Below are 12,467 nucleotides of genomic sequence, written 5' to 3' on the forward strand. Positions count from 1 at the left end.
TTTATTTATTTATTTATTTATTTTTTTTTTTTGGTTTTTTGAGACAGGGCCTCACTATGTAGTTGAGACTGACCTGGAACTCACATTGTAGCCCAGGCTGGTCTCAAACACACAGCGATCCTCCTGCCTCACCCTCCCGAGTGCTGGGATTGCAGGCGTGCGCCACCACTCCCAGTGACTGGTGGATTTCTTGATAGCAGCCATTCTTTCTGGGGTGAGGTGGAATCTCAATGTTGTTTTCATTTTCATCTCCAATGACCAGTGACATTAAACATTTTTTCGTTTATTTGTTTGCTGTTTATACTTCTTCATCTGAAAAGAGTCTATTCATTTCAGATGCCCATTTTTGGATGGGGTCTTTAAATTTAGGAGGTCTGATTTTTTGGGGGTAGCAGGGATTGAACTCGGGTCCTTGCACTTACAAGACAGGCGGCAGAACCCCCTGAGCTAAGCCCTCAGCCCCTGATTGTTGTTTTAGTTCTTTATATTTCTAGCTAGTAGTCCTGTGTGTGAGGAGCAGCTAGAACATTTCTCCACGCTGTCTCTTCACTCTCTTGGTGGTTTCTCTTGCTGTGTGACAGCTTCTTAGTAAGATGAGGTCCCACTTGTTTCTTTGTAGTATTTCCTGTTTGGTCTGGGTTCTGTTCACAAAGTCTTTAAGGACGCCTGTGTCCTCAGGCATTAGAATCCTATTTAGTGTTTGTGTTTTGTTTTATTTTGTTGTACTGGGGGTTGAACTCAAGACCTTGTGCTTGTGAGGCAGGTGGTGGCGCCACTGAGCTAAATCCCCAGCCCCAGTGTTTCTGCTTTAATTTTTCATTTTTTTTCCTGTACCGGGAATCTAACTCAGGGCCTTACACTTGTGAGGCAGGCAGCAGAACCACTGAGCTAAATCCCCGGCCACCATTTTCATATTTAGATCTTTGATCCATTTCGATTTTAGTTCAGTGCATGGTGCAAGCCATGGGTCTAGTTTCAATCTTCGGCGTGCAGAAAGCCGGTTTTTCCAGCACCAGTTATTAAAGAGGCTGTGTTTCCTCCAGTGAAGTAGTTTGGCCTCTTTGTCAGAGATGAGGCGGCTGAGTGTGTCTGGAGTTGTTTCTGCACCTTCTCATCTGTTCCATTGATCCCCAACTCTTTGGCTGGTACCATGCCGTTTTCATCACAGTAGCTCTGAAGTATAGTTTCAGATCAGGGATTGTGGGGCTCCCTACCCAGAATTATTTGTTACCCAGAATTGCCTTTGCTATTCCAGGTCTCTTCTGGTTCCAAATGAATTTTAGGATTGTTTTCTTTAATTCTCTGAGATATGCTGTTGGTATTTTGATTGGGATTGCTTTAAATCTGTACAGCAGTTTTTGGAAGTACGGCCATTTCCCCTAGATTAGTTCATCCTACCTAAGAACAAGGGTTATGGTTCCCCCCCACACCAGGGATTGAACTCAGGACCTGCGCTTGTGAGGCAGGCGGTGGCGCCACCGAGCTAAGTCCCACCCTGTTGAAGATTATTGCATCTGTTTGAATTGGGGAGATTTGGCCTATAGTTCTCTTTTTCAGTTAGGCCCTTCTCTGGTTTGGTTTTCAGGGTAATGTGCGCTTCTAGGAACATCTTCCCTTCCGATTTCATTAAAGAGCTTGAGAAGCAGCGGCATTAGAGCTTCTCTACATTTCTTTCTTTTGTTTTGTTTTGTTTTGGTTTGGTTTTTTGAGACCGGGTCTCACTATGTCGTTGAGACTGAGCTGGAACTCACTATGTAGGCCAGGCTGGTCTGGAACTCACAGCGATCCTCCTGCCTCAGCCTCCGAGTTCTGGGATTACAGAACATTAGGTTATTTATAACAACAATGACAAAAATCAGAAAAAGCTGGGCGTGGTGGTGCAGGCCTATAATCCCAGCACGTGGGAGGCAGAGGCAGGAGGATCACTGTGAGTTCAAGGCCAACCTGAACTACATAGCAAGACCCTCCTTTGTGGGTTGGGGATTTAGCTCAGTGGTTTTGCTGCCGGTCTTGCAAGGACCCAGGTTTAAACCCCAGTACCAAAAAAAGTGACAGAAAAAAGACCCTGATTCAAAAAAAAGAAACAAACAAATATTAGGTTATTTATTGGCACTTGCTCTGTTTTCTGATATGGGAATTCACTGCTATAAATTTCCCTCATAGGACTGTTTTCACTGCATCCCACAAGTTTTGGGATGTTGTATTGGCATTATAATTTAATTGTAGAAACTGTCCAATTTCTTTCTTTTCTTTTCTTTTCTTTTTTTTTTTTTGTTGGTGTTTTTGAGACAGGGTCTCACAACTTAGCCCAGGCTGGTCTCAAACTCACAGCAATCCTCCTGCCTCAGCCTCCCAGAATGCTGGGATCACAGGCATGCACCACCACGCCCGGCTAAAACTGTCCAATTTCTTTAATTACATCTGTGACCATTGGTTGTTCAGGAGGATATTATTTAATTTCCACGTGTTTATGAAGTTCTGGTGGTTTCCGTTGCCACTGATTTCCAATTTCATTGCACCATGGTCTGATAATACGCATGGGAGAATTTCAGTTCCTTTGCATTTATTTGAGTGTGTTCTATGACCTGGTATGTGGTCTCTTTTGGAGAATGATCTTTGTGCAGCTGAGAAAAATGTGTATTTCGATGTTGTGGGGTAGAACATTCTATAGATATCTACCAAGTCAATTTGTTCAAAAGTTTGGTTCAGTTCTGATATTCCTTGTTGACTTTTTGTCTATTTCATCTATTTATTTGTGACAGTGTGGTATTGAGGTCCCCTGTTACAATTGTTTGTTTGTTTTTTGTTTTGCTTTGTTTTGTTTTGTTGGTACGGGGCTCCCATTACAATTGTATTAGAGTTTATTTGGTTTTTCATGTCCATTAATATTTATTTTATACAGTTGTGTGCACTGGTATTTGGTGCATATATACTTGTGATTGTCATCTTTTCCTCTTGGATTATTCTCTTTACAAGGGTGTAGTGATCTTTGTCTGTCTTAATCAGTCTTGGCTTGAAGTCCATTTCATCTGCCAATAAAATAGCTACCCCCGGGCATGGTGGCACATGCCTGTAATCCCAGCACTCAGGAGGCTGAGGCAGAGGGATCTCTGTGAGTTCAAGACCAGTCTGGGCTACATAGTGAGTTCTAAATTGGTCTCTACTACACACTGAGACCCTGTCTCAAAAAGAATAGCCACTCTTGCTTTATTCCAGGTTCCTATCACATAGAATATTGTTTTCCATCCTCTGACTTTCAGTCTATGAATTTCTCTTTGGATTAAATGTGTTTCTTGGCCAGGGATTTGGCTCAGTGGTTCAACCCCTGGTATACCTTTTTTTAGAGTGGGGGTACCGGGGATTGAACTCGGGTCCTTGCACTTGCAAGGCAGGCCACCGAACGGCTGAGCTGAATCCCTGGCCCTAAAAAGTATGTTCTTAAGGTACCTCCATTTGCCTGGAAATGTCTCAAGCCTATCCTCCTTTATGGCTGAATAGTACTCCATTGTATTGAATGTGTTTCTTGTATGCAGCCTATTGTTGGCCCTTGCTTCTTGATCATTTCTGCCAGTCTGTTTCTTCTGAAAATGAGAGCAGGGCATGGTAACCCACACCTATAACTCCAGCTACTGGGAAGCTGAGGCAGGAGGATCAAAAGTTTAAGGCCAGCCTGGGCCACATGGCGAGACTCTGTCTGAAAATTTAAAACGAAGAAAGAGGGAGGGAGGAGGCTGTGGATTTAGTTCGATGCTCCCTGGGTTTAATCTCCGGTACTGCCTGTCCCGTACACTGCGGTGAGATGTACTACATGCTTTTACAACAGGTAAAATTCGGAAATAAAAAAAAAGAATTGAGCCGAGTTCCAGGGCAGTCTCAACTACATCGTGAGACCCTGTCTCAAAACAAACAAGCAAAAAAGGAAAATTAAGAAAACTAGCCAGGTGTCATGACACACGAGTTCAAGGCCAACCTGAACTACATAGGGAGACCCTGTCTCAAAAAAACAAACAAAAAATATTATCATGTTAAACAGTGTAAGTCTGGAAACTGACTAAGGGGAATTAAAGTGACCCGACCATGGGGTACAGTACATGATTAAGGACCAGATCAAGTAGAGGAAGGGCATGTTCCTTAGGACTTCATGGGATAATAGAAAAATTGTGCATTTCTTGACTTTTATTTTTATTTTTCATTTTTTTGGTTTTTTTGAGACAGGGTCTTACTATGTAGTGAGACTGACCTGGAACTCACTATGTAGCCCAGGCTGGTCTCGAACTCACAGCAATCCTCCTGCCTCAGCCTCCTGAGTGCTGGGATGACAGGTGTGCACCACGCGGCCCTGCTTGCTCCCCTTTTTTTTTTTTTTTTTTTTTTTGAGACAGGATCTCACTATGCGATCCAGGCTGCCCTCAAACTCTTGGTGATCCTCCTGCCTCAGCCTCCTGCCTCATGGACTACTTCTTACTCTGTGGCCCCAACTGATAACCAGAACCAGCTGGGAGGGGAGCTGGTGTCTTCCTGCCACAGCACCCCCATCATCCTCCTCACCTTGCCCTGTGAAGTCCTGTCTTCTGAGACTTCTCCACACCCCCAATCCTGTACACATCCTCTACCTGTCTAGGTCTTGGGGTCCCCTTGCCTCCCTCCCAGGATGCCTCAGTTTTTACTTTTTTCTGGAGACGGGGTCTTGCTTTGTAGTCCAGGCTGGACTTGAACTCACTGGGTAGCCCAGGCTGGCCTCAAACTTACAGAGATCCTCCTGCCTCAGCCCCCTAGTGCTGGGATTAGGCCTCTCTGCCTCCCCTCTGACCCCCACATCCTAGAAACAGTGTCCTGGAACAGCAGGAGGGGGATGTCCCTATCTTCCAAGCCTGCTCTCTGCATCCCACCCTCAAACCTGCAGGGCTGCATATCAGGTGGCTCCTTGTGGTGTGAGCCCCAACCAGGGTGCAGTCTGGGGAGCACGGTCTGCACTCATGAGGTCTTGGGTTTGATCCTCAGCTCCACAAAAATATTAAAATTAAAATTAAAAGCCAGGCAGGGCTGGGGATTTAGCTTAGTGGTTCTGCCGCCTGCTTCACAAGCACAAAGACCCAGCTTCGATCCCCAATACCCCCCTCAAAAAAGCCAGGCATGGAGCCCACAACTCTACTCCTAGCACTTGGAAGGCTGAGGCAGGGGGGCTCCCCATGAGCTTGAGGCCAATGTGGGTTACACAGTGAGTTCAAGGTCAGGTTGAACTACACAGCGAGACCCTGGCTCAAACAAAGAACCTTTCTTGGCTGTGGTTTGGCACCAGAAGGACCCGGGCAGAGCAGGGAACCAGGTTTACACCCCGCTAACCTCCGCCCACGGGCAAGGGCCCAGGTTTCTAGGCAAACTCTCTGAGCCATTAACGGTGTCACCTACCCGGCAGTCCCTGAGTCCCCCGAAGGCTGAGGCCACCCACTCGCCATCACCCGGAGATGGCTGTGGGACTGCAGGATAAGAGCAGGCGACGGTTTCCAGGCGGCAGGGCAGCTCCCTCCCCCCGGAACTCACAGCCCACGTGGTATGGTACTTAACGTCCTGCTGGATCCCTGGCCACCAAGCCCACCTGGGGCCTCTATCAGGACTTGGACGGGAGAGACCGAATGTGAGGCAGGTGTGGTGCCCTGCGCTCCATTCCCGACTTCCATTTGGTTAAAACAGAGTCTGACTGTGTAGCCCAGGCTGGCCTTGAACTCCCGATGATCTTCCTGCCTCAGCCTCCCGAGTGCTGGGCTGACAGGCGCACACCATGCCCGGCGCCAGCCGGTGTTCAGAGGACCGTGACCCCTTCTCTACCCTAGAAGTGGCTGTGGCCGGGGCTCAAACAAAGAACCTTTCTTGGCTGTGGTTTGGCACCAGAAGGACCCGGGCAGAGCAGGGAACCAGGTTTACACCCCGCTAACCTCCGCCCACTTGCCACCTCCCGCAAGTGTGCCCTGCCCGGCTCACCAGACCTGAGACACAGTCAGGAAGTGGGGACAGCAGCGGCCCTGTGGGGAGGGGAGGACAGGCCCTGGTCCGGTCCGGGCAGTGCTGCCCAGATTGCAGCCGAGATACCCAAATGTTAATCACCAATTAGCCTGGGCAGGTGCGGAGGTGCAGGCGCCGTGAGTACAGAGGCCTAATGTGGCGGGAACGCCGAGATAAGACACCATTAGGTCAATCGGTATAAAGCAGCAGGGACAGGGACGAGGGGAGCAGAAGGGAGCCCAGCCCCAACTTCTGGAAGACAGCGGTAAGACAGGCTGAGGCCGGGTGGGAAGAGATGGCGGAGGGGCGAAGCTCTGGGGACCCAGAAAGGCTGGCCCGGCCGCCAGAACTTCTCCAAGACCAGGGCAGGAGCGCAGGGCTTTGCAGGAAGGGTTCCTCTCCGCTCCCTGCCTCTGCTGAAGGCCCAGCAGAAGGGCAGTCAGACATTAAGGGAGCCAGGTGTGGTGGTGCACACCTGTTATCTCAGCGCTGGGGAGGCTGAGGCAGGAGGATCACCATGAGTCCAAGGGCAGCCTGGGCTACACAGGGAGACCCCGTCTCAGATAAAGAAAAAAGCAACACAAAGGAGATCCAAGTCCTTTGTAGTCACTGCCTCTACCGCCCGCACCTCCACCTTCCTGAAGGTGCCGCCCTGACACCCAGCACAGCCCAGGCGCCAACACCTCCCAGCCTCTTGGATGCCCCTCTACTGACACTTTTCTTTCTTTCTCTCTTTTTTTATTTATTTATTTATTTTTTTTTGTGCCGGGGGATCAAACTCAGGAACTTGTGTTTTCGAGGAAGGCAGCAGAATCACTGAGTCAAATCATTTCTTTCTCTTTTTGTTTTGATTTCTTTCTTTGTGTGTTTCGTACCGGGGATCGAACTCCAGTCCTTGCACTTGCAAGGCAGGGGGCGGTGCCCCTGAGCTTCATCCCTGGTCTGGCCCTTTTCCTCTCGAAGCTCAGAAACCCCGTGGGCGATGGCGGCCGTGAGAATCTGCTCTCTGGTGCTGGTGCTGCTGTCCCTCAGTGCAGGGCTGGGACACAAGGGAGAAGCTCTGAGCAGGTAAGGGTGAGGGAGGGCAGCGGCTGGGGGCTGTGAGAAGGGGGAGCCCAAGCTACCCGAGAGGCTTTGCTCTGAGAAATGACTGTCAGCTGCCAGGGCACGGTGAGGACAGAAGCAGAGAGCGTTTGTTTTGTTTTCTGCTTTTCTGAGGCAGGGTCTCAATGTGAGTCCAGGCTGACCTGGAACTCACCAAGATCCTCCTGCCTCAGCCTCCCCAGTGCTGGGATGACAGGCTTTATTTTTTTTGGATCTGAGCTAAAGAACTGGATTAGGAAAGGCAAGGAGGGAAAGCAAGGAACTGTGTAATTCAGTCCCTGGGAATAAGCGAGACTCCTGAACCCTCTTTGTGCAGAAAACTGAAGCACACACGTGCAGAGACACACACTCAAGCACAGAGAGGACTCAGGAAGAGAAACCCTGGCTCCTCATTGAGGATCAGTCACCCCGTGTCCCCCGCTGTCCCCACTGTCTCTCCCCCAGACCCCAGGCCTGGCTCGGCAGCCCCCGAGGCCCCCGGTATGCAGAGGGAACGTTCATCAGCGACTACAGCATCGCCATGGACAAGATCCGCCAGCAGGACTTCGTGAACTGGCTGCTGGCGCAGAAGGGGAAAAAGAACGAGTTGCGTTTTGGGGCTCCCTGGCCCTGTCCCACCTGGCCCAGAATCCATCCAGGCGGCAGAGCGCGCCTGTGCGTGTGTGCGTGGGTGTGCGTGCGTGTGTGCATGTGTGTGTGTGTCCATCTTTACATCGCTTTCCTTCTGGGCGGGTCAGGACAGTCTTGCCAGGCTGGCCTCAAACTTTCAAAGATTCTCCTGCCTCAGCCTCCAGACTGCTGGCATGACAGGTGTGCACCCCCACACTCTGGCCAACCTTGTAGATTCTGAAAAGGGGTCACTGGTGAAGGCCAAGTGGAGAAAGAGGCGTCCTGGCTCTGAGGGTCAGGGTGACAGAAGATCCAGGGGTCCCTAGGTGGGGCCACATCTCGGTCTCCGCCCTCGCCTCTCTCCCCTACAGCTGGAGACACAACATCACCCAGAGGGACGCCCGAAATCGCAACTGGGAGCCGCCTGCACCTCAGGGGAGCCCAGGGGCAACGGAGCCCCAGAGGTGAGGGCTCCAGAGGAGCAGAACGGAGCCCAGCTTCCTGTCACCCACCTTGCCACCCCCCACAACAGGGCATGTGCCGCCATGCCGGGCTACTTGGCGGGTTTTTTGGAGGCGGGGTCTGGCTTTGTAGCTCAGGCTGGCCTTGACCTCACTTTTAGCCCAGGCTCATGTGAAACTCTTGGCGATCCTCCCGCCTCAGCCTACTGAGTGCTGGGATGAATGTGCATGGCCATGCCTGGTCTTCCTCTTGGCTCTGGCTGTACTGAAAAAGCCCGGGTCCCAGGATCTGAGAGCTGAGGGAACCTAGACTGCCCCTTGCTGTCACACCCCGTATCTGCTCCCCCCGGGGGTGGGGCTGGGCTCAGCAGGCTCCTGTCCTGCCCCCCACCCAGGACCCCTGGTGATGACGAGGAGCAGTTGAAGGAGCTGCTGGCCTGGATGGTGGAGCAGACGGAACTGCGCAGGCTCAGGTGGGTGCGCGGCCGGGCTCCACCTGGAGTTTGAGCTTCCGGGCACGAGGCACGCGCGGTTCCGCTTCCGGTCACGTGAGCTCAGTGCGTGTCGGTGCTGGGGACGGAGGGGTCCTTGGCAACCCTCCTGCCACCAAGCAGCACCCTGGTCTTATTCAGACCTTTGCCTCAACACATGAGCAGATGACTTGGCCTTTCTTTTCCTCTTTTTTGGAGACAGGGTCTCCATATGTAGTCCCGGCTGGCGTTGAAGTCAGCGATCCTCCCACCTCAGCCTCCCGAGAGCTGGGATTGCAGGCCTGTTACGGCATCTCAGTATTTTCTTTTTTCTTTATTTTTTATTTTTTGGTACCGGGGATTGAACTTGGGACCTTGTACTTGCAAGGCAATCGGCGGCAGCACCGAGCCAAATCCTCGGCCCCATCTCAGTGTTTTATTTAGGAGGAAAGCAATTTAAGCTTTTCACGGAGGGCTAGGAATGCAGCTAGGGGCAGGGTGCTCACCTAGTGTTCTTGGCTTTGCCTCCCACCCACCTCAGCTCTGACCTCCAAACCTATCTCATGGGATTGTGGTGAGGTTTTTTGAGACAAGGTCTTGCTCTGTAGTCCAAGCCCTGAACTTGAAGCGATCCTCCTGCCTCAGCCTCCCAAGTGCTGGGATCACAGGCACGCACTCTCGGCAAGCCTGACTGTAATCTAGACTTTTACATGGGGACACTGGGGTGGTGGTGGGGCTGCAGGAGAGTGACAGGGACAGGGGAGGTAGGCAGCAACGCCCCCGGGAAGATGGTGCCAGCTCAGCCTCAACTCCGACTCCGCAGGGAGGACACCCCTCCCTGCCTTTGTTCCAGGCCCAGGTCTCAGTGAGGACCCTGCCCAGCTTCAGTTGAACTCTGCCCTCTGCTTGCCCAGCTCGGGCTTCCGCCTTACTTCAGAATTCATGAGAGAAGCCAGGCCAATAAAGAATGTGCTGAAATAAATAAATCACTCGGCTATCCTGAGCTGATTCCGACGTCCGCCACGGAGCGTGCACAGGGCCTGTGTGTGGGTGTCTGCATATGCTTGTCCCTCCCGATGGAAAGAGACACATCTGAGGGCTGGGGGTTTAGTTCAGTGGCCCCGCACCTGCCTGGCAAGTGCAAGGTTCTGAGTTCAATTCCCAATACCAAAAAAAGAGAGAGAGCCACAACTGAACAGGGCACGGTGACACATGCCTATGATCCCAGCACTCAGGGAGGCTGAGGCAGGAGGATCTGCTGAACTGAATGGGGGTGAAGGGAAGAGGAAGAACCAGCCCCCTCACGCTCTCGTGGAGTTCTAGATGATGGGGGCTTAGACCAGGGTGGCAGTAGTGGGTGACGGGAAGCGGGCAGCTGCCTCAGTCCACACAGCGGGCTGCCCAGAACAGGGCCTGGCACGCGGGTCCTCAAGATCTCCGCTGCACCTGCAGTCGACCTGGTGCCTCCCCCCATTCAGCCCATTTGACCCAAACACACCTGGGATCCCAGGGCCTCACTGCTCCGTTCTGCACCTTACTTTCTTCGGGGGCTTCGAGTAAACAGATCATTGTGCCCGAGGCCCTCCTATTCCAGCACTGTGTGTTCTGAGGCAGAATTTCACTTTTAGTCTGGGCCAGACTGACATCTCAGTCCAAGTAGCCATGCAGCACAGGTCCGCCTTGAACCTGTGATCGTCTTGCATCGAACTGACAAGTGTTGGGATGACAGTCCTGTGCCACCATGCCTGTCCTAGAAATTCATTTTTAAAAGAGGATAAACCAGGTGTGGGGTGCAGGCCTGTCATCCCTGCACTCGGGAGGCTGAGGCAGGAGAATCTATGTGAGTCCTAGGCCAGCCTGAACTGAAGACCTTGTCTCAAAGACAAAAACACAATAGCTGTTAACTGTGCGTCCTCCTCGGAGAGGTAGAAAATTAAAAGCCCACGCAGGAGTCAGCCACCCTGCCACAAGGCCAGCAAGTTCTTCGGAGGGTGACAGAGAGGCCATGTGAGATGCCCAGACACCAGTGGGGTGTGGTGCCTAGGCCAGGGAGCCATTGCTGACTCATTCAGAATGCCGATGGGTAAGGAAGCACCAGGAAACTGAAACTGGGCGTGGTCGGAGAGAGAATCACCCTCAGCCCTGGCCAAGGCTACGCACTGGGTTCCCCTTTCAGCCTGGAACTTTCCCGGCAATCACTAGTCGCTTGGACAGGGAACTCCTGTCTGAAAGATCAGAGAACCCAGAAGTCTGAAAGGGGACCGCTTGCCTCTGAGCCAGTGGGGCTGGCCAGGCCCGCGTGCAGGCAGCTGTGAGCCGTGGGAGTGGGTGGGAACAGCTCAACCTGCAGCCCTCATGCCAGAGTCCAGGGCAAGGAGGAAGGGCTGGGTCCAGGCAGCATGAGCACCTCAGGGGCTGGATTTGGTGTTCAGGAGAGCCACAGACCACGAGGTCAGCACCCATGGCCATGACAAATTAGAGTGGCCACTGTTGGAACCGTAATTCCTGCACCAGACCCCAGCACACTAAGCTAAAAATCAAATCAGAGTCATCAAAAAGCCCCACCTCACCAAGCTGACACTAAGCTGGTTTTTGAGACACGGTCTCGCTGTGTAGTTCAGGCTGCCCTCGAACTCACTATGGAGCCCAGGCTGGTCTGCAACTCACAGCGACCCTCCTGCCTCAGCCTTCTGAGCTCTGGGATCACAGGTGTGCGCCACCAGGCCCAGCAAACTGAGCTGTTTATTTGACCTTTCAGGGTACTAGGATTGTTGGGATAACAGGGTTCAAGAGATATTCCCGAGCAAACCAGTTTCTACTGTGGCGATAACCAGGTTCCCGCTGCCTCTATCCTTAACGCTGAAAGTGTACCTGAAATAATCTGACATTAACCAATCAGTGATTTGCTTATCATTCCATCTCCCTGCCCCCACTTAACAAGGACTGTGACACTGAAATGACCAATCCACTTCCTGTTTCTGCTTTACTCAAGACTTTCTGCCTGTAGCCCTGACCTCTGTAAGTGTGACCTTCAGAACATTTACGCTTCTTTATAGGATGGAGAGCTGCCCAACTCTAGAATTGAAAATAAAGCCAATTAAGATTTCTGCATTTCTGTCTCATCGGGCTGGTGTTTTGTGCAAGAAATGGTGGATTGGCCTACTGGAGGCCAGTGTGTATGAGAGTATATTTAAAAGGCTGCAGCGTGTCAAAATAATAAATGTATTTGTTTAGGTACTGGGGATTGAACCCACCCAGGTCCTTGTGCTTGCGAGGCAGGCAGCAGAACCACTGAGCTAAATCCCCAGCCTAATACATTTACAAAATAAACCTGGGAGTGGTGGCGCCCGCCTGTAATCGTGAGGCTGAGGCAGGAGGATCTCCACGGATTTGAGATAGTAAATTCAAGGGCATCCTGAACTACATAGCAAGACCCGGTCTAAAAAACAAAACAAAACCCAAAAGGCTAGAATGTGTTGACGGGGACAACCGTGGCTTTTGCACCGTACAGAAGTTCGATGGGCAGCCGGCCGGTTCTAGGTGATAGCGGAGCATCGGTCGACCCGACCGAGCACCGGGGGTCTCAGGAGGACCTGGCCCAAAGCACCACAGCGGCGAGGGTCTGCGTCTCCTCGCCAGCCAACGAGGACTGAGATCGCACCGCCGCCCCCCGCCTTCCGCGTCACCGGGGATGCTCAGGCCTAGCCCACCAGCGAAAGGCCGGGCGGTTGCTCTAGAGGCCGCTCAGCCCGCGACCGGAAGTGCGGCCCGTGACTTCCGGCGCGCGCTGATGACGCTGCCCGGACTTCCGGGTTGGGAGTTG

At 52.0% G+C, this 12,467-nt stretch overlaps 2 protein-coding genes across 2 annotated transcripts in view; both read left to right on the forward strand.

The window, feature by feature from the left end:
* The first annotated feature begins 6,861 nt into the window (after window positions 1-6,861).
* Gip (gastric inhibitory polypeptide) lies at window positions 6,862-8,681 on the forward strand. The gene is made up of 4 exons (XM_010620318.1): window positions 6,862-7,068; window positions 7,549-7,689; window positions 8,085-8,177; window positions 8,570-8,681. Exons 1-4 carry the CDS (start codon window positions 6,983-6,985, stop codon window positions 8,679-8,681), a joined length of 432 nt encoding a protein of 143 aa, XP_010618620.1. The 5' UTR covers window positions 6,862-6,982.
* Window positions 8,682-12,162: 3,481 nt separating this feature from the next.
* Window positions 12,163-12,467, forward strand: part of Snf8 (SNF8 subunit of ESCRT-II) — an 11,202-nt gene continuing 10,897 nt past the window's right edge. Inside the window, exon 1 of the mRNA XM_010620317.2 lies at window positions 12,163-12,264. Coding sequence (XP_010618619.1) covers window positions 12,163-12,264 — 102 coding nt within the window. The remainder of the gene's footprint in view (window positions 12,265-12,467) is intronic.

This window comes from Fukomys damarensis, unplaced genomic scaffold (assembly GCF_012274545.1).
Source record: "Fukomys damarensis isolate Sample0158 unplaced genomic scaffold, DMR_v1.0_HiC HiC_scaffold_13, whole genome shotgun sequence".
NCBI classification, from domain to species: Eukaryota; Metazoa; Chordata; class Mammalia; order Rodentia; family Bathyergidae; genus Fukomys; species Fukomys damarensis.